Here is a 20,463-nt window from a genome sequence, read left to right as displayed (position 1 = left end):
TTTGAGTGTAGTGTTGAGTGCTTTATTTATGTAATTTGTTAACAATAAATTATTTACATGAAATTTATGGTGATTTCAGAGGACCTATCTTGCTCCTTTTAAAAATGTTTTTAACGTAAGCAATCCATGATAAGGATTCTCTTGCTTTTGCAAATACCTGTTCTTAACTTGGGGCAGTGGGGGTGTAAATTTTTATAAACAGAAACACGAGCATTAAATCTATTGTTGACCTTGTGAAAAGACAATGTTATTTTAGTCTTTTAAAATTATTTTTAGGGAACACCTGGCACTTATTTGACTTCTCATAATCAGACTTCCTACACTCAAGAAACAGCTAAGCCCTCAGTGGGTTCTATCTCTCTTGGATTGCCACGGCAACAGGAATCTGCCAAATCAGGTCAGTGAGTAAATACTCATAATGTTCCTGCATTTGTAGCATCACACTCGGTAATTCAGCCCTTGATCTCTTCATGTGTGTCTCTTGCTTTGGTCCATAGCTACTGTGCCCTACATCAAGCAGGAGGAATTTTCTCCCCGAAGCCAGAACTCCCAGCCCGAGGGTTTATTGGTCAGGGCACAACACGAAGGAGTGGTCAGAGGTAAAATATGCTGTTTGGCGGAAATGTTAAACGTTTCTTCCCAAAAAATTTATTAAAGTAAGTCATTAATATGGTTTAACTGTGGGGTTTTCAGTTAGAACCTGTACATTCTAAATTTTTCCTTCTGTATAAAAATAATTTAAAACTGTGAAATTCCATATTTTAGTAATCCTCTTTAATAATTGCATTATTATTTTAAAAGTGCATTTCAGTAAAACACAGCTATTCTTTTTGTGCTGCTGTGTCCTTCTCTCAGCCCTCCTCCAAGTAGGGACTGGTGTTTGTTTGTTTGCAGTGGCAGAAGGTTAAGTTGCTAATAATTTTGGTTTTCTTCAGGTACTCCAGGAGCCATTCAAGAAGGAAGTATAACTCGGGGGACTCCAACCAGCAAAATTTCCCTGGAAGGCATCCCATCCCTGCGGGGCTCCATCACTCAGGTTAGTTGTGATCGTGCCTAAAATCCTGGACAAGAGCTAATGAGAAAACTAGAAGTCCGGTTTCAAGAGCTCTGGCTGTTACAGCAGTATAGTTTTGTGATTCAGTTGTTTGTTGTTCTGGATTATGGGACTGGATCTCAGTGGTAATAAACCCAAATCTATAAAACTGTCGGCAGAAAGAAGACATCAATGTAATCGTTTTGACCACAAGCTATATTCTCTATTCTGCAGGTCATTTGAAAAGGTCAGTTACTTGCAAATGGGCAGAAGAAACAAGTTCTGATTGATGTAGTTCTTACTGTCTTCCTGGCAAAGCTTTTACCATGTGTTGAGCTTAAATAGAAATGGAGAAGAAAATCATTATAAATTATTTGCTCGCCTTTGCCCCCTGTGAAAAAGAAGGTCCTACAGTCCCGGCCTATAAGCCGCCTTGCTAGAGTCTAATGCTAACCCGGGAGATATGGATGATGTTGATAAAAGCATCACAAGTCACGTATCTTCTTCCAATTTTAGGTTAAATAAATCGCCAACTTTCATTAGGGAAAGGTCTTTCTTTTCCTCCATTAGATGTTAGTTTGAAGTGTAACAGTCATTAGCCTCTTTATTCTTGTAGATCTGGGAAGGGAAAATTCTGTTTTGGGAAATGATTGTAAACAGATTTTTTTGCACATTGAACCTGTTAGAGGATTTCTGTTCTGTTCTTCTTCTTTGTCTTTTGTCCTTGTTCCCTAGGACAGTGGTTGTTAAAAGTGTGGTCCCCAGGCCAGCAGCATTAGTGGGACCCGGGAAATTGTTAGGCATGTCAATGAAGTCTCATCTGTGGGGGCGGCGCCCAGCAGTCTGTGTTTCCAGCCCTGCAGTGATTCTGCTGGATGTCCAGTCGAGAACCACACCCTAGGACCCTGCTGACCCAGGGTAGTCTGTGCCCTAGAGCATCAGCACCTCCTGGGAGCTTGTTAGAATAACGCAGAAATTTTAGTCCCCACTTCAGATACTGAATTAGCGTCTCCATTTTGACAAGATTCACCAGTGACTCCTTTCTGAGATGTGGTTTATGGAGTATGGCATAGTGATCTAGAAAGTTACATATTAACTCTTCTCATCTCTCCTTCTAAATTTGACCAAAATATACATCCCCTTGAGATTAGTTTTCAGAATAAGCAAACACTTCAGTAGCGGAGAAGAGAAATAAATGGCTTATGTATATTATTATCTCTTCTTGGTCATTTTCACTCTGGTAACCACGCTGTGGGTAGGAGGACAGAATGAACTGGATCGAATGAGGCTAGGCTCTTCTCTGTTTATTTTCAAACCAGTCTGTGCACATGGCATGAGCACTTCCAAAGTAGGCGTTAAGGATTTTCAGATGTTTACTCCCAGGCTCGTTGAATGGCCATACAAGTAGATGTTTTGTTCTTGTCTTTCTTCCTGCTCTAAGCATGTGGTTTCAGATGGTCCTCACTAGAGTTTTGGGGACACTTAATGTGGGAGTGGGCTGGGTCTGGGCCTGCCACTCTCATTTCAACCCAAGCAGCTCACTTTTATAAAGTGTTCTACACATTAGGTGCCATGAGTGATTTTGCTAGAAAGGGAAGGGTTTACTGCTTTAAGGAAGGCTTAGAAAGAACCACGGCCATAGGCACCCTAGAAGAGGACTACTAAATTATGGTGAAAGTTCAGATGATGTGGCCTAAACTGAATCCACATCACAGAATGGAGGCATCTGAGTTTTGTCATTCCTGCCCCCCACGTCCCCCACTGGTGACCAGAAGGCACACAGTTTGGGAACTGCAGGTTCTTTTTCTCTTACGACAATGTGAGAGCAAGTTGTGGACTCTAAATTTAAAACTTAATTTATTACCTCTTTTTTATTAGACATTTTGAAAAAAAAAGTATTACATTTGCATGATTTTGGGTCTTAAGACAGATTCCACCCCCCCCCCCCCCCCCCCCCCCCCCCCCCCCCCCCCCCCCCGGGCATTAAGAGGTTTGACCTCAAGGTGGGGAAGAAAGCTGATTTGACTCATATATACCTGTTTTGTATGGCAGGGTTCAAGGACAAAAAGGTACAGTGTTTCTTAATGTTTACACAAACTTAATGTCTGGTCCTCTTGTGTCTCTGACCTTCTTTGTAGATACGGTTTGATCTCTCCGTGCGGTAGGTTAAGTTTTCTGAGTGTCTCGCGTTTCCTCTAAATCCGAGCGTTCCTGTTTGATTCGATGGCAGGGTACCCCAGCTCTGTCACAGGCTGGCATACCGGCTGAGGCTCTGGTGAAGGGATCCATTTCTAGAATGCCCATCGAAGAGAACAGTCCTGAGAAGGGCAGAGAGGAAGCTGCATCAAAAGGTCATGTTATTTATGAAGGCAAAAGTGGACACATCTTATCATACGACAGTAAGTATGTTGTCTGTACTCTGAAGCCAGAACTGTAACGTGTGACTAAAAACATGGATTCTGGTTCCCCACCTACTTGCTTGGGGGAGTTAGTTTTCCTTCCTGTGCCCGAGTTTAATCTCTGTAAAAGGGGTTAACAGTAGTGCCTTCTCATGGAACTTTTGTGAAAATGTAACTCGGATGGAGACAGTGAATGAAAAGTGATGAACCATGCGGAGCCCATAGTAAGTGGTTCTGTCGGTGGTAGCTAACATCACCTGTGGCCAGTTGATGTAGCCTAAGAAAATATTCTTTGTTTCACTGTAGTAGGATCACTTTTATCTTAAAGATCTCTTTTATGCATTAAGAATTAGGGAGTAGGAGCGCCTAGGGGGCTCAGTCGGTTGAGCATCCGACTCTCGATTTGGGCTCAGGTCATGATCTCACAGTCCGGAGGGTCGAGCCCTTCATCAGGCTCCATGCTGACAGTGGAGCCTTTCTGGGATTCTCTCTCCCCGTCTGTCTCACTCTGCCCCTCCCTCCCTCCCTCCCTCCCTCCCTCCCTCCCTCCCTCCCTCCCTCACTTGCGTTCTCTGTCTCAACTTGAAAACTTAAAAAAAATAAAAGAATTAGGGAGTAGATACTAGTCTGATAATCCTGGAAAGGGCATTGAATTTAAATTCTACTTAAATAAAACTAGTTTAATGTCTGTGTGTGTGTCAACATTTTCTTTAGATGTATTCTTAGGTTATATTTTCTCATTAACGTTACAACAGTGATTCAGTTATGGTATCACAGCCAAGCGAGGGACTGGATTTGCGTTCCCATTTGCGACTTTTTTGTGAACCGAGTAGTCCTTAGCCATGCTTTATCTTTCTCTTTGAATACAGCGACATAAGGTATGCCAGCAACAGTGACTGATGTAAAACACATGGTAACTTTCTTATTTCCTTCCTCCTTTCTTGTTTTAACATTTCTGGCATACACTGATTTACATTTTGCTTCTGGAGGAAGAAATTAACGGACATTGCCTAAGCCAGAAATCTGGATGTCATCCTTGACACTTCCTTCTCTTCCCCCCCTCCAGTCAGTCCTAAGTTGTTTCCGTTTTCTTTTCTGAATTCTCTGGAATCCATCCACTGCTCTGTATTCCCCACTGCCACCATCATCTTTCACCCGGACAACTCGGCAGCCGCCTCACTGATCTCCCCACCTTTAGTCATAGCCCATGTTCAGAACCGTGTCACGTCACTTCCTCCTTGACTCTTCATTGCTTTAAAGTCATTGGACGCCCCTTCCTTTGGCTTCATCCCCCCTCTACCACCTGCTGTCAGCTCCTCTCTCCGGCTGTTCCCTTTCCACCTTCTCCCTTATCTGCTTTGCTCTGCCTGCCACGCACTCTCGCTCCAGCCCCGACCCCCCACACCAGCGACGGTCCCACCGTGTCTCACCTTGGGGGTCTGTGTGCTCACTGTTCCCTTGGCCTGTACCACCTCCTGTTCCCTTTACCTCTCACTTGAAGCACCTCCTACTTGTCCTTTAGTTCTCAGCTTGCACATGACTTCTAGGCAGCCTCATCCGAGCCTTTTAAGTGTTGGGTTCACCCACACTGTTCTTACAGGACGTCGCGCCACTCTTTTCATAGTCCTGCCTGCACTCTACAGCAGTTCCCTAGTACTTTATCTGCACCCGCCACGATTGGGTGAGTTTCATGAGGGGAGGGGCTTAGTTTGTTCACCTTCTCTGCAAGCCTAGCTTATGCCTGGCACTCAAATATATTTGAGTTAATGAAGAAAATTTTCATAAATATCATCCACATAGCAGTATGTTGTAAGTTGACTAGTTTTTATGTCATTATTTTTATAAGATAGACTATGAAACTAAGGTAAATGATTTACTGTAGAAGAGGTCTTGGGCGCTGAGCAATTCTTGTTTCTATATTCTACAGATATTAAGAATGCCCGAGAAGGGACAAGGAGTCCAAGAACAGCTCATGAAATCAGTTTAAAAAGAAGCTATGAATCAGTGGAAGGAAATATAAAGCAAGGGTTGTCAATGAGGGAGTCTCCTGTGTCAGCACCACTAGAGGGTAAAATGTTGTTTCCAGAACATTTATTCTAGATACATTTAATTTTGTACAGCAAATTTGCATGGCTGGGTTAGGTCGTATTCAGTCTGTTATTTCTACCTGAGATTTCTATTCATATTAACATATAAATGAAACCTACATTAATGTTATCATAGTAATAATATAAACATAGTAAAGTATATAATATATAATTAATACTTTATTAATATGTTTAAATTTATATTCATATCTACATATACCTCAAGTACGTGACAGTGGAAGGGAGTAAAATTAAACATCATTGTCCTATCATGTGCTCATGCAATTTGAAGATTATTCCTGCTAGGGTTAAGTGAATTGAAAAATGTAAAATTCATTCTGAGAACTTTGTTTTTATTGTGAGGCAGTTACAGTGGCGTCATAGAACAAAGACGTGTATTTGAATTTCAGCTGCACCCTTTCCTGATGAATTTCTCCTCACGAGTTTCATCTTCTAAAGGGATTGTAGTTACCATTGTGTGAGGATTGGAGACGGGTGTCCAGCCTTGTGCTGACCATACACGATGTGCATGATACATGATAGCTGTGTTTTATTTTGTTAATGGCTGACTTTCTTTAAATCTTAACCTGCCTCGAGTGTTTCATGTTATTCTAGGTGAAATACTAAAAACAGGGTAAGGATTCTTCAATCTTAGAAGTCCTGTGCAATTTTCTAAGAGCTGGATTCTCTCTATATTAAAAAATTAAAAAACAGAAAACCTCACCTCCCTTCCTTTTAGGGTAAATGCATGTGATTATTTCCAGTCCTTGAGCCAATTTTTTTTCTGATATGATGTGAAGCTTTTTAAGAGGTTATTTATAGCTCTTTCATTTTGATTTGCATATTTTCGTTCATGTATGTTGCCTGTGTATGAGGTGCCCATCTTTCATGTTTCCCTTTCTCAGAGGTCTAGTTCAGAGCTAGACAGTGGTCCTCAGCCTCTCTGTGCCCTCTCACCTGGAGAAAGAAGCATTGGGATTTTGCATTTAGCTTTGGAAGTGTCTTTCTTTCCTTTTTGATTTATAATAGATGTCTTCTGTGGTTATTTTCTATTTAGGAGAACATTTATAAAGGAACAAATGATGTCACATTGGGTACTTCCAACTTTTTTTTTTTTTTCCATGATACCCTCTGAATAGCTCACAAATTTAAGATGATCTCTCTCCATAAAGCTTTTATCAAAAAGTCTATACTCTATGGTCAGTATAAAGTATGTGAAAATTGAAATACACATCGTGTTTAATGCTTGAATTGCTTTCTTGCTTTGAAAGGGCTGATATGCCGAGCATTACCCAGGGGGAGCCCTCATTCTGACCTCAAAGAAAGGACTGTGCTGTCTGGTTCCATAATGCAGGGTAAACTCTTTGCTTGTTTTGGCTTTTTTATTCATGATGGCCTCATTGGCAAAGTACTTTGACATTAATGTGCAGCGCATGAAACCTGCTTTGCAAGTATTTTCCCTTTTGAAATATTAGATACTTGATGTCAGCTCTTCTGTTTCTGGGCTACATAGTTTATTTGAAAATGATAGTTGCCTAATCTTGGAGTATAGAGACATTTTTCTTATGTAAGAACCATTCTCTGAATGTGATAAACAAATGTATTAAATCTTGAACAACGCCCATAAGATGATGACTTATGAATATTTAAGGATGTGTTGTAAACAGAAAATTGATTAGAAACTGCAAGATGATAAGGTATTAAATTTTTTCAATAACGGTAAAATGTATGTAACAACATTTACCATTTTAACAGTTTTTAAGCGTACAGCTCAGTGGCATTGCTGTGCGACCATTGGCATTATTTTAATAAGTATTTTTTCTTTAATTTTTCTTGAAGGCACACCAAGAGCAACCACCGAAAGCTTTGAAGATGGTCTAAAATATCCGAAACAGATTAAAAGGGAGAGTCCTCCCATACGAGCATTTGAAGGCGCCATTACCAAAGGAAAACCATATGATGGTATCACCACCATCAAAGAAATGGGGCGTTCCATTCATGAGATTCCACGGCAAGATATTTTAACTCAGGAAAGCCGTAAAACTCCAGAGGTGGTCCAGAGCACAAGGCCAATCATTGAGGGTTCCATCTCCCAGGTAACTAGAACAGGGTTCTTTCTGTCAGCCATTCCGCTTCAGACTGTGACATTCATGGAGCATTTTAAAAAGCACGACTTAATAACCATAAGTAGTTCTCGTGAGGTCTGATGTCTTGGAGGTAAACGTGAAAGGTTTACGTATGCTTTATCATTCGTTTTCTCGTGTGTGTATTGTGGAGCGTGTGTCGCGAGAAGGCGCATAGCTCTGGATCGGTGAGCCTGTGACAGAGACGTCCACACAGACAGTAAGGGTCACCAGAACAAACTGTGGTTGCCGTGGGCCGTACTGACATGGGATGGAGGAGCCTTCAGCTGCCTTGGGCTACCTGTGCCGTTTGTTTCCTTTAGGGTACACCGATAAAGTTTGACAGCAACTCAGGTCAATCTGCCATCAAACACAACGTCAAGTCTTTAATCACGGGGCCTAACAAACTACCCCGTGGAATGCCTCCACTGGAAATTGTGCCAGAGAACATCAAAGTGGTAGAACGGGGGAAATACGAGGATGTGAAGGCAGGCGAGCCAGTGCGTTCCCGACATACATCGGTGGTAAGCTCTGGCCCCTCAGTTCTTAGGTCAACACTTCATGAGGCTCCCAAAGCACAACTGAGCCCAGGGATCTACGACGACAGCAGTGCCCGGCGGACGCCTGTGAGTTATCAGAGCACCATGTCCAGAGGCTCGCCTATGATGAACAGAACTTCGGATGGTGCGTTACTCTTCTGTCCTTGTCTGCTCATTTTTATTCGCGTTCCCCAAACCTCTGGCAGATAGTAAATGCTGAAGTGTTAGCTTTCGACTGTCACGAGATCTGTAGGTTGTGCTGGATGCGAGGGCTGTAGGGAAGGCTACCGGGTGAAAAGCTGATACAATTGCAGGTAAGATAGCTAATATTTTAATCACGTGCACGGTATGCTGGAGTCCAGAAATGCTCCGGAATAAGTACGTCCTCAGAGTGGATTTGCAGCTAACCCTACAAGGTTTTCTGGAAGTCAGTGTTGACAACTGCTCCGCGGCAGTCTGGCATGGCAGTTGAAAGCTTAGGCCACAGAGCAAGACTGCCTAGCCTCGAATTAAGGTTCTTCTTCCTGCACGGACTTGTATCGGTTACGTAACTTAACGTAATATGAAGCCTTCCCTTCCTGGACTGTTGTGAAGGCCAAAGGAACTAATGTGTCTGAAGACTTTTAAAAGGAAAGAATGAGTAGTGCTTGGCATGTGAAGGACTCGATAAACGCAAACTGTTGTTATTGCCGGTATTGTTACTGTTGTCACTGTAACTCCATGCCTCTTGGGCTTTCTGCTGCCAGCGGGTACACGAGTAAGGTAAGAGGCATTGATTTTTACCAGGCGGTCCCTGAAACGATCTGCGGACCTTAGCAATGTCCTCACTCATCATTTTGAGCTTCATTGCAATACGTATTTATCGAGGGCTCACGTGCAAGATCCTGGCTGGACACCGTGAGAGCTGTCGAGGTGAAGGGCTTTGTGCAGTGGGAGGAGGAGAAGAGAAGAGGGAAGAGTCTGCTGGGCAGTAGGACGGTGAATGCAGACCCTTGGGCCCAGTTTTGAAGGAGAATTGCCTCCCTCCCCTGCCGCCCATCCCGAGCAGGCTGGGGCTCAGAAGGGGACGTAATAAACCACCACGATTTCTTGGTGTCATCAGGCAGGTTTGTGTGATCATAGCTAAGTTGATATTATCAAAATACTAATAATTAGACGGTGGTGAGGACTGATCAATGCCACTGATACACTCAGTGTAATGGTACATTGTATGTTCTGTGTGTTTTCAACAATTATTAAAAACAGTTGAGGGTGACGGCCACTGCGTGTTGGCATATGGTAAGCATCAGGGGGATAATCCAACCTCCGAATACTATTGTTTAAGAAGAAGAGGCTGAAGGAGGGAGGTGATTGATACTGGTGAGCTTGTAAGAAAGTCTTTGTGGAAGTAGAGAGCAAGGAAAAATAGTGTAACTTCAGGACTAGTGCGCCGCAAGGAGGCTGGGTGACGCAGGCAGAGAGGGGGTTGTGAGTTGATACACGTACGTGTGGGATCGAAAAGAATTTGCAATGCTAGAGTCATACAGAACACAAAAATCATTTATCACGGGACTTAAAGAGGAGTGTTGAACTTCATTTTTAATCTTAATATTAGGTGATAAAATGCTGGTGCTGTGATCCAAAAGGCGGTGGTCTCCAAATCTCAAAAGCTTCCACTAGTTCTTCCCATTTGTGTAAGATTAACTACTAAACGTTTGGTGGAAGCAGATAAAAATATAAATATCGTCTGTATTTGACTGGGTGAGAAATGGAGAAATACAGCTGACCCTTGAACAACACGGGTTTGAGCCGCGTGGGTCCACTTAGGTGGATTTTTTTTTTTTTTTTTAAGTAAATACAGTGCTCTCTGTAAATGTATCTTTCTCTTAGAATTTTCTTAACATTTTCTTTCCTCTAGCTTACCGTATCGTAAGAATATAGGGCATGATACATACAACACATAAGATGATGTGCTGATCAACTGAGGCTTCCAGCCGATAGTATAGTAGGCTGCTAGTTTATGGGGAGTCTGACGTTACGTATGAATTGTTGACTGTTGCCGGGGGCTGGGGCGCTTGGCGCCTCTAACCCTGCATTGTTCAAGGGTCAGCTGTATAATCCTACTTCACAAGTTCTCTTAAGAAGTCGTGGGGTTGGCTTTTTTTTTTTTTTTTTTTTTCCAGTTACCATCTCTTCTGGCAAGTCTACCAATCATGAAAGAAAATCGACACTGACCCCTACCCAGAGGGAAAGTATACCGGCGAAGTCTCCGGTGCCTGGGGTGGACCCGGTAGTAAGCCACAGCCCTTTTGATCCCCATCACAGGGGCGGCACCACGGGAGAGGTTTATCGGAGCCATCTTCCCACGCATTTGGATCCCGCCATGCCGTTTCACAGGGCTCTGGATCCTGGTAAGCACAGCGTGTGGTGAGGATGTGTGGCGAAGAAACGATGTACCTGTACGACTTTTTAAGCTCCGTTTATTAAAGTACAATACGCAGACTGTTGCATACATTGTTAGTGTGCAGCTCACTGACCTTTCACACACTCCACACCCCCACGTTACCAGTTCTGAAATCCCAAAACGAAGGAGGACCGGCACCCATTACAGGACAGAAACAAGGAGGTATGGCATTTGGTTAAGCTGATTGAAAAGGTGGGCCCATGTGAAGGATTGTTTTTAAATGACACAGGCATACCTTAAACATCTGAATTCACGGTATAGACATTCATTCACCAGAATTCTGATCTCGGGCCAGGGTCCACCGATGAAACTGCACCCTTTTCTTTGCTACATAAACGATACTCACATTTCCATGTTTGCTTTTTTAAGTGAAGCTGGAATTTAAAACCACTTGAAAGGAATCTCACTACAGAATCCTTTCAGATTTTTTTTTTTTTTTGTCTTTTAAAATTATCTTGTCCATACGTGATTCAGCTTCTGTCTTGAGTCTTTCCAAAGCAGTTGACTTAGTTTCCAGAGAAACCACTTTTTGTTCTTCCCTCAACAACCTCCAGATTCTTTAAGTTACGTAATCACAGTGGCAGGTACGGCAGGAAGGAACTTTGGAACAGACAGACGGCCTCTGGCTGTGGGTGAACATACCTCTTGTAGGTGCAGGAGTCCGTCGGTTTTCTAGCGAGCAGTCTGTGCTGGGCTCAGGGTCATGTGCTCTACTGAGGGAAAGGAGCCCCGGCAGTGTGTCGGTGGCTGTCCTGATGCACCTGCTGGGCCAGCTGCACCCTGTCCTCCCCGCCCCCGGTGCCCGCTCCCCTCGCCCACCGACCCTGCCTCAAATGTGTTTTCTGCTCATCCTCTCCTCTCCCCTAAATTGCTCGCTTGTCACATCCTTCAGGTTGAAATTGGGACACAGACCACCTTTGTTTTACTGTGGTCCTTAGAGAAGAGATGTTCGTTACCAGTATGCCAGGATTTCTAAGTGTTAGTTTCACTTTCTAGTAGCGAGGTGCCTGTAGGAAATATTGTACCTTCTGAGGGTTGTATCAGTGCCATCAGGTCGTTTGTCACTTGAGAACACTTAAGTTTCAGAGGAGCCTACATTTAATTCTTCAGGGACTGTCTCCCAGAACTGAGGCAGGAGTTCCCACAGATTCCACTGACAGAATCACCCGGCTGGGAGTTCCGGGTGAAGAAAGGGGTGGCAAACATTCCAGAAAACTGGTTATTTGTTTTTCTGGGGAGAACGTGTCTATGTAAAATAGTTCACTCAAGTTTTCAGACAACGTTGAAGGTTTATACCTTAGTCCTTTCCTTTGTAGCAGTTTTATTTACTGGTTATTTTTGAGCTGGAGCTGGATTCTAAATATTTTGAGCATAGAGACTTTACCTTCTACTTTTTACCACACGTACCTATCCCTTCCTAGCATCTCGTGTCATGCTCTGACCTAGGCTAGTCAGACTATGGCCAGGGGGCTAAATCCTGCTGCTGCCTGTTCGTGTAAATAAAGTTTTATTAGAACACAGGCAGTTATTTGTTGATGCTTTGTCTGTGGCTGCTTTCATTCTGTCTGTGCAGCTACAGTGGGAAAGTTGAGTAGGTGGAACAGACCATACGGTCCACAAAACCTAATATATTTACCATCCGGCCTTTAAGTTTGCCGTTCTCTGCTCTCAACACATGGATTAATTAAATGCTTGTGGACTAATCCTCTTCAGCCCCAGGAAAGTGTGTTCACATATATTTCTGTTCGGTTGTGTTGAATGACTGGCACTACAAAAATAATTTCTCAAATGCAGCCCTTGAGACTTAGGTGAAAAATAAAAGTTACGTGGCAAAGATGGACAGTGAAACTAGTGGAGAAGTTTTTTAGCTCCTGTTCTACTTGGTAAACAGGTTCACACTCCTATTGTGTCTAGTTTCTCCCCCTTTTCCATCACATCTGATTTGATTTATTTATAATTAAAAAGGGTTTTTTTTAATGTTTAATTTTGAGAGAGAGAGACAGAGAGACCGAGTACAAGCAGGGGAGGGGCAAAGAGCAAAGTTAGACACATAGTCTGAAGCAGGCCCCAGACTCTGAGCTGTCAGCACAGAGCCCAACGCGGGGCTCGAACTCACTGACGCGAGATCATGACCTGAGTGGAAGTCGGACACTCAGCCGACTGGGCCACCCAGGCGCCCCTTTCACATCTGACTTTAGAATGCGTATATTCATACCGCTGATGTGTCGGGGTCTAAAATGAATCTCCCTTAATCCCTGTTCCGTTCCTACCCACGCCGAGTAAGGGCTGCACGCGCGTATTAGCTGGAGAGCGAGAGCCCCGCCTCTTTCTGTGGGTGATGTTCGGCACAGGAACCTCACGTGGACTCAGCTGAACACCTTTCTCTTGTTCTCTCCGCCAGCAGCTGCCGCTTACCTGTTTCAGAGACAGCTCTCACCAACCCCAGCTTACCCGAGTCAGTATCAGCTTTACGCAATGGAGAACACGAGACAGACAATCCTCAATGATTACATTACCTCACAGCAGATGCAGGTGAACCTGCGCCCAGATGTGGCCAGAGGCCTCTCCCCACGGGAGCAGCAGCTGGGTCTCCCGTACCCGGCAACGAGGGGTGTGTGTCTTTCCGTTTCGGTTTCACGAGTGTGTTATGTGTGCTGAGTATCGATGAGTATTTATTGAATGGATGATGGAAAGAATCAAGAGGCAGCCATATCCTTGTCCGTGTAGCTTTTAGGCCTTGAAGGCAAATGAAGAAGTGTGTCAGACGGGGTGTTTTGGTGAACACTGAACTAACTAAATGAAGTCATCGAGCTGGGTGTCTGAAATCATTGTGTTTTCAGTTTGCTGCCTCCCTCTGTAATCTGTTCGTGCTTTTAGGTTACCGGTATGGGGCACAGTATTTCACGGCCTTCTGTAGATTTAAAGACGGCCTTACAAAGTGATGATGATCTTGGCCATTTTTATTTATACCGTATAACAAAGCATCGCTGGGTTATAGAGATAAACCACATAAAATAGCCACATACAGTTCTGTATCTTTAGAAAGACTGATACTTGACATAGTTTTCTCGTGTTTGTCTTTTGAGCAGGAATCATTGACCTGACCAATATGCCTCCAGCAATTTTAGTGCCTCATCCAGGGGGAACAAGTACTCCACCCATGGACAGAATCACTTATATTCCTGGTACACAGATTACGTTCCCCCCCAGGCCATACAACTCTGCTTCTATGTCTCCAGGTGAGAGTCTGCGCCTCCTCCCCCCCCCCCCCCCCCCCCCCCCCAACACACGACCACCGTGTTGACAGCACGGCCTTTGAAGGCATTTCGGGCGGTTGTCCCCCATTTGGTCTTTCACTTAAGATTTAGTAATAGTTCTATGCCGTTCTGTCACCAGATACTCTAGAAACATCCTAAAAGCTCGTGTTGGGCTTTAGTTGTCATCCAAAACTCTTAACCTTCCCACACGTGGGGTTTGGAGCGTTTTGGAAACCTTTCAGCCACTTGAGACTTCACACGTCGTTTGTACCTGACAGGCTGATGTTTTTGTCTTGAAGTGGCGGACTTGGCGTGTTTTACAGGACACTCAACGCACCTTGCGGCGGCCGCGAGTGCGGAGCGGGAGCGGGAGCGCGAGAAGGAGCGGGAGCGGATAGCCGCGGCGTCCTCGGACCTCTACCTGCGGTCGGGTGAGTGGCGTGGCTTTGTTCATTCCGCACCCGCTCCTGCCGTGGGGATGCCGAGGTCATCTCACACACGGGGATCCTGAGACAGAAAGGGATTTCAGGCCGTAAGTGAAGGACAGGTGAGAGCGCCATCGAGGTTTAAACGGTGCAGACGTGAATTTGGAACAGGAAGGTGACGTTTTCACGGGGAAGGCGTCATTTGGATCTGGCCCCCAGCAGTTGGCTCCGAAGATGCTGTGTGAAGACGCTGGACTCGTCGAGCTGGACTTGGAGGAAGAGTGGAAATACAGTTAGAAGGAGGGCTGGCACTTGGAGAGGACAGGTGCTGCCATTCGGCAGGGAGGCAGGTGACACGAGGGGGCACGGACACAGGAGGGGCTTGAGGTGGATTAGAACCCCGGAGGGGGGCACGTGCTGTCACCAGAATAGCAAGGCCGCGACGGTCGCTCACAACGGCCTGGGATGTTTGGCACTGGGAGAGGCCAGAAAGGAGCTGCTTGGGAAGAGTGCCTTTGAGGCGAACGGGAAGGACTCCGCAGTAACTGGACGCGGCGGGTGAGGAAGAGACGAGAAACGAGATCGGCCCTCACGTAAGATAGAGAGGGATTAACGAAAGTGAAGAGCAGAGGGGTTTTACCACGGGACACGCTTTGATGCGTCTCTGGGACACGCGTTCTTATCTGTGGCATATCTGTCTTCTTGCGTTGGGCTCCATCAGTGAAATGAAACCACGTCCCATGTCCGTGTTGCCGGGTAGACAGATCTGGCGCTTAGGACAACGGACGGCTTGGACTTGGTGACCCGGGAGTCCCCCGTAAATGTTGAGACTCTGGCTCGGCTGAGCTCCCCAGGCGGCAAGCGTGCGGGGAGAGGAGTCGGTCCGTCCTTGGAGGTTACGGGGAGGGATGTTCCCGACGCGGGGCTGGTCAGAGAGGGCGGTGTGGAACTCCTGGTCGTGGGGAACAGACCCTTAAAATCGAAGTGGCGGCAGTATAGAGCGGGGGTCCAAAGCTGGTCCTCGTACTCGACTCAGTGACGTCATTCCTGAGGATTTATCTTGAACAGTTCCGCGCTTGCGAAGCCTAAAGACCTGTAGCTGCGGTCTGCTGTCCGCAGATAGGCGGGAATCACCGCGTCTGACCACAGGAAGTGCTGTAACGCATAGCGAGGTAGCACCCGAGTACCGATCCTACACTGGCCACATACAAACGTGGAACGCATTTAATTAAAGCGTCACTGCGGTAGGAACTAGATTTTGAAAATGCTCGTGATCCCACTAACGGATAACACGCAGACTCGAGACGATAGACACCATTTCTCCCACCAGACACTTGAACGGTTTGTGAGTATTCTGTGTCGGTGTGACTAAAGACACGCTGACTCTCACGCGTCATCAGGTGGCAGCGTAAATAGGAATAGTCTTGGCCGAGATACAGAAATTTAAATCGCAGGCCCTCTCCTAGGAATGGAGAAGTGCTGGTGGAAGCTGATGTATGGTTGGAAGGGAGAAAATTGCTGAAGAGGTGCGGCCGGGCGGTACCTGCTGTGGGGACAGGGACACACGGTAAAACTGCCGGCGCCTCTGAGGGCGGAGAACGGAGGCGGCGCAGAAGGGAGTGAAGAGCGAGGGAGTCTGAGCTCTTCCCAGCGAGCCGTGCGGCACAGAGTCCAAGTTGTGGCTTCGTTCGGGGAGAGCTGAGGTCAAGCGAACAAGAACAGCTCAGCTGCTGGAGGAGGTGGTTAGCGGAGCTGATTGGGGGGGGGGGGGGGGCGGTGTGAGTGATCACGTGTCCACAGAGAGAACGTGTCCCCGGGGAGAGCTGTGGCTGAGTGAAGCCGCCTCGGACCCTGGGGTGGTGGCAGCTCTCATCACGTGTGCCGTCCTCGTCACGATGTTTAGACGGCGGCGCCGAATGGGAGTTTGGAAACGGTAAACACGCCGGAGTTTGAGGAAAACTCTGAGAGATGAGCTTACCTGATTTTTGTTAACGTTTATTTGTTTTGAGAGCGAGAGAGCGAGAGCGCACGCACGCACAGATGCTGGAGGGGCAGAGAGAGAGAATCCCAGGGAGGCTTAATGGCTGTCACCTCGGAATCCGACTGGGGGGGGGGCTCGATCTCACAAACCGCGAGCTCGTGACCTGAGCCGAAATCAAGTGTCAGATGCCTAACTGAGCCACCCAGGTGCCCCCCGATTTGTATGAGCACAGCTGACCCTATACTCAGGTGAGGGGCACTGACCCCCCACGCAGCGGGGGAAAATCCAAGTATAACTTTGACTCCCCCCAAACTGCCAGTCGCCTACTATTTATTGCCTGGAAACCTGACCGCTAACATAAATAGTTGATTACCCATATTTTGTATGCATGTCTCATATATATGTCCTTACAATAAAGTGAGCTAGAGAAAAGAAATTGATGAGAAAATGATAAGAGAAAACACAGTTATGGTACTGTACTGTATTAAAAAAAAAAAAAAAAATCCACAGGTAGGTGGCCCGGTGCAGTTCAAATCCCTGTTGTTCAAGGATCAACTGTACTTCACTGTTGGTGTCATTTTTGTTTCTGTCAGGAATCACAGAAATGAAAGCGCCAGTAAATGAGAGTGGATGTTTTTCTCTCGAGCTACGAGCGTGGTTTTATTACATCTCTATTGAGAAACTCGTGTGGAACATGAGAAAGGCCAAAAGGCGGGCCGTCAAGTTTCTTAACGTTTTCTCTTGTCGGGAATAACTAAGAAAGGAACGGTCCCTAAATGTGGCCGTCTCTAGGTTCTTCCTCGGGGCTTGTCTTCCCTTCCCTCTTCTTTGTTTTATTTTATTTTTTTGGCCTTCACAGGCTCCGAACAGCCGGGCCGACCTGGCAGCCACGGGTATGTCCGCTCCCCGTCCCCTTCGGTGAGAGCTCAGGAGCCCATGTTGCAGCAGAGACCCAGCGTTTTCCAGGGAACCAACGGAACCAGTGTAATCACACCGTTGGATCCAAGCGCTCAGCTGCGAATCATGTGAGTCTCCCGGACACATTCGGACCAAGGACAAACAGACGGTCTCTCGCGTACCGCGCACTTTTAGATCGGTGGCCGCCCGACACGTCTTGGTGTGCGGTGGACCCCGCCGCCTCCCCAGCGCGCCCCCGGTAGAGCCCGCCCTTCACGGAGCTGTGTGTGGTTTGCTTCTGTTCGCAGGCCGCTGCCCGCCGGGGGCCCGTCGATAAGCCAGGGCCTGCCGGCCTCCCGCTACAGCACCGCTGCGGACGCCTTGGCCGCCCTCGTGGACGCCGCAGCCTCTGCCCCCCAGATGGAGGTTTCCAAAACGAAAGAGAGTAAGCATGAAGCTTCCAGGTTAGAAGAAACTTTGAGAAGCAGGTCAGCCGCAGTTAGTGAGCAGCAGCAGCTAGAGCAGAAAAGCCTGGAGGCGGAGAAGAGATCTGTTCAGTGTCTGTACACCTCGGCCGCCTTTCCAAGTGGCAAGCCCCAGCCTCACTCTTCGGTAGTTTACTCAGAGGCTGGGAAAGATAAAGGGCCTCCTCCAAAATCCAGATATGAGGAAGAGCTAAGGACCCGAGGGAAGACTACCATTACCGCAGCTAACTTCATAGACGTGATCATCACCCGGCAAATTGCCTCGGACAAGGATGCGAGGGAACGTGGCTCTCAAAGTTCAGACTCTTCTAGTAGCTGTATGTATCTTCATCTGAGTTTTGCAATGTGATATCTGCGTAAAGAATTACTTTCTTCTCTAGGTAAAGCAGAGCTATACGGTAGAAGGAAAATCCTGACCTTGCTCATAATTGTCATGAAAGGGTTTGGTGGGTTTACAGGTGCAAAATGTCTGTCCTGCTGTTCGTCATGTTTATTTAAACTTCAGCTTCTGAAGTATGCCTGTCCAGGTGTTTTCCATGAGAACCCCGTGCCTTTGGAAAGGTAAAGCTGGCAAGTAGGACAGAGCTCACTAACATTTTCAGGCATCTGAAAGATGACACCTGTGTTGTCAAGCTCTGGGCTACGAAGGCCCCTTCAGGGGCGTCTTCTAGGATGTGGTTCGGTATTCAAGTCGATACCCCACAGCCTCTTGTATCCTTTTGCTGAGATACAAAGTTTTAAAAAGCAACACCACTGTCCTACCGGTAATTGGTATTTACATCACATGTGTCTTGCAAGTCGGATTTACAAACAACGTTTTTCATATATTTATTGGTCATTTTTATTCCTCCTTTACGCATAGCCTCATATTCTGTGCTCGTTTTCTCAAATTGTTCTCACGTGTCTCTTTTAACTTGTATTTTACTTCCGCTGTAAACATACAGCGTTCTGTTAGCTTCAGGCATGCGATGTAGCGATGCGACGCTTCTGTACTGTTACTCCGTGCGCCTCACGATTAGTGTGCTCTTGATCCTTGTCACCGATTTCCCCCATCCCCCACCCCCTCCCTGCCAGTTGGATTTTGATCAAATCTGGTTCGTCGTTTTGACATCTACTCTCTAAGTCCGTAAGGGTTCACAAATCTACAGTGAGATGCTGGAAAAGTTACTTTGAATTTATTCTTAACAGCTGCCTAAATTCTGTATGGAATTCCTGAAGGAAGCAGCAGGTATTTAAGCGACTGTCAGCTAATGCTTGCCGTAACTTAACCACACGCAGTCCTGTCTCTGCTGTTTCCATTAACGAAACTGAACAGAGTTGGAGATTTCGTGTGCACCAGCATGCGACGTGTAATTCTTTTTACCCCGTGCCTAATTATAATTTGTTTGGGTAAAAATCTGCCCCACGGCTGAGGTTTTTGGGGAGAAGGGGGCAGCTGGATAGTCTGTTGTATAGACAGGAAACTTCTGTTGGCCTGGGATTATGAAGATCTGCAAAATTGGTATTACACGTGCAGAAACTTGCTCCCTGGGGAAGATCTGTGGTTCCAGGACCGGGATCCAGCCTGTGGCTTACTGAAAGCGGTGGCACATGGTTCGCTAGTCGCTGGATACCCCCTCTTCTCAGGTGGCATGACAGAGCAGACCTTGCTCGAGGAGTCTGGCCTTCAGAAGGTCTGAAGATAGAAAACCTGTCTTCTTTTCTGACTGGGTTATCCCTGGGTAAATGGCTGGCATGAAGCCGACAGGCTATTTACAGGTACCCTGTATGCTTTTCACTTTTTCTCTTCAGAGCGTCCTTCCCCCTGCAGGTGAAGCACTGTGCCTTCATCTTCACCTGGCGGCTTCCAGAGGGGTGTGTGCACAGTGTAGCATTAGTCTATCGACTGTATATCGGACGTGGCGAGCAGATTCAGGATGCCGGGTGTATAAACAGTGATGAATGCCAGGGGCTCCAGAAGTTGCAAAGTAGTATAAATGACTTCGAATATAGTGATTTATTTTAGTTCCCAAAAGCTCATTTCCATCCCAGTTGTCAGGTTCCCGTTCTCCCGAGTGTACTAGAACCTAGCCAGTCGCAACCCGCATGGCCTGGTGAAGGGGGAGGACGAAAGGGCCGTTCAGTTGAGTCCTGGAGGATCGTAGGTGGGAGCTTGGTAACAGAGTTCATTCCGAACTTCTACACCTGTGTCCGGGACCCACTGACTGATCACACTGGCTGATCCCGGCAGTCATAGACCCTTTGGGCCTCTGACAGTGTTCTCGGATTCTTTGCTACAGCCCATAGATGCAAAGAGCGCTCTAAAGTCAGAAGGTTCCGCAACAGAAGGTTACACGTGCCTCTCCTGTCCTTCTGAGGCCATGGCGAGACTGGGAACGGGTGCCTGGACCCTCACCGCACTGACCCTATTTTTCTGGGAATGGCTACCCAGAGGGGGCCTTCTCTGACGTGGGCGTCCTTTCTGCCAGGAGAGTGCATTTGCTACTTTTCAGACATTCCCTGCCATTTCTGTGTGTTTTCACGTGTAACAGTGCCAAGAAGTTATTTGGAGTAATACTTTTTGTCAGCAGTACTCCAGTGATTTGAGAAAATCATTATATAATGTTACTTAATCTGTAGCTTTAAAAGCATCCTGGTAACGAAGCCACTGTGTAGCCTGAAAGTTCTAAGAGCTCGTTGTCCCACAGAACTGTAATTCTCAGAAGCAGTGAACCGTTGGGATCTCCCCTCTGAGAAAGGTCCTTCCTGGGGTTCTTCTCCCAGGAGAACGTCACACATCTATCCTCTGCCTCCC

At 46.3% G+C, this 20,463-nt stretch overlaps 1 protein-coding gene across 17 annotated transcripts in view; it reads left to right on the top strand.

Moving 5' to 3' along the window:
- NCOR1 (nuclear receptor corepressor 1) overlaps positions 1-20,463 on the top strand; it is a 159,450-nt gene that overhangs the window by 124,631 nt on the left and 14,356 nt on the right. For 10 of the 17 annotated variants that reach the window (XM_049638033.1, XM_049638047.1, XM_049638037.1 and 7 more), the window contains 14 exons: positions 277-397; positions 498-599; positions 936-1,036; positions 3,264-3,432; positions 5,360-5,500; positions 6,791-6,874; positions 7,359-7,615; positions 7,966-8,326; positions 10,344-10,571; positions 13,026-13,235; positions 13,714-13,863; positions 14,205-14,312; positions 17,147-17,312; positions 17,493-17,986. In XM_049638033.1, coding sequence (XP_049493990.1) covers positions 277-397; positions 498-599; positions 936-1,036; positions 3,264-3,432; positions 5,360-5,500; positions 6,791-6,874; positions 7,359-7,615; positions 7,966-8,326; positions 10,344-10,571; positions 13,026-13,235; positions 13,714-13,863; positions 14,205-14,312; positions 17,147-17,312; positions 17,493-17,986 — 2,692 coding nt within the window. The remainder of the gene's footprint in view (positions 1-276; positions 398-497; positions 600-935; positions 1,037-3,263; positions 3,433-5,359; positions 5,501-6,790; positions 6,875-7,358; positions 7,616-7,965; positions 8,327-10,343; positions 10,572-13,025; positions 13,236-13,713; positions 13,864-14,204; positions 14,313-17,146; positions 17,313-17,492; positions 17,987-20,463) is intronic. The other 7 variants (XM_049638045.1, XM_049638034.1, XM_049638049.1 and 4 more) reach the window with 5 other exon arrangements.

The sequence above is a fragment of the Panthera uncia genome, chromosome E1 (genome assembly GCF_023721935.1).
Source record: "Panthera uncia isolate 11264 chromosome E1, Puncia_PCG_1.0, whole genome shotgun sequence".
NCBI classification, from domain to species: Eukaryota; Metazoa; Chordata; class Mammalia; order Carnivora; family Felidae; genus Panthera; species Panthera uncia.
This window is presented reverse-complemented; position numbering and strand designations above follow the sequence as displayed.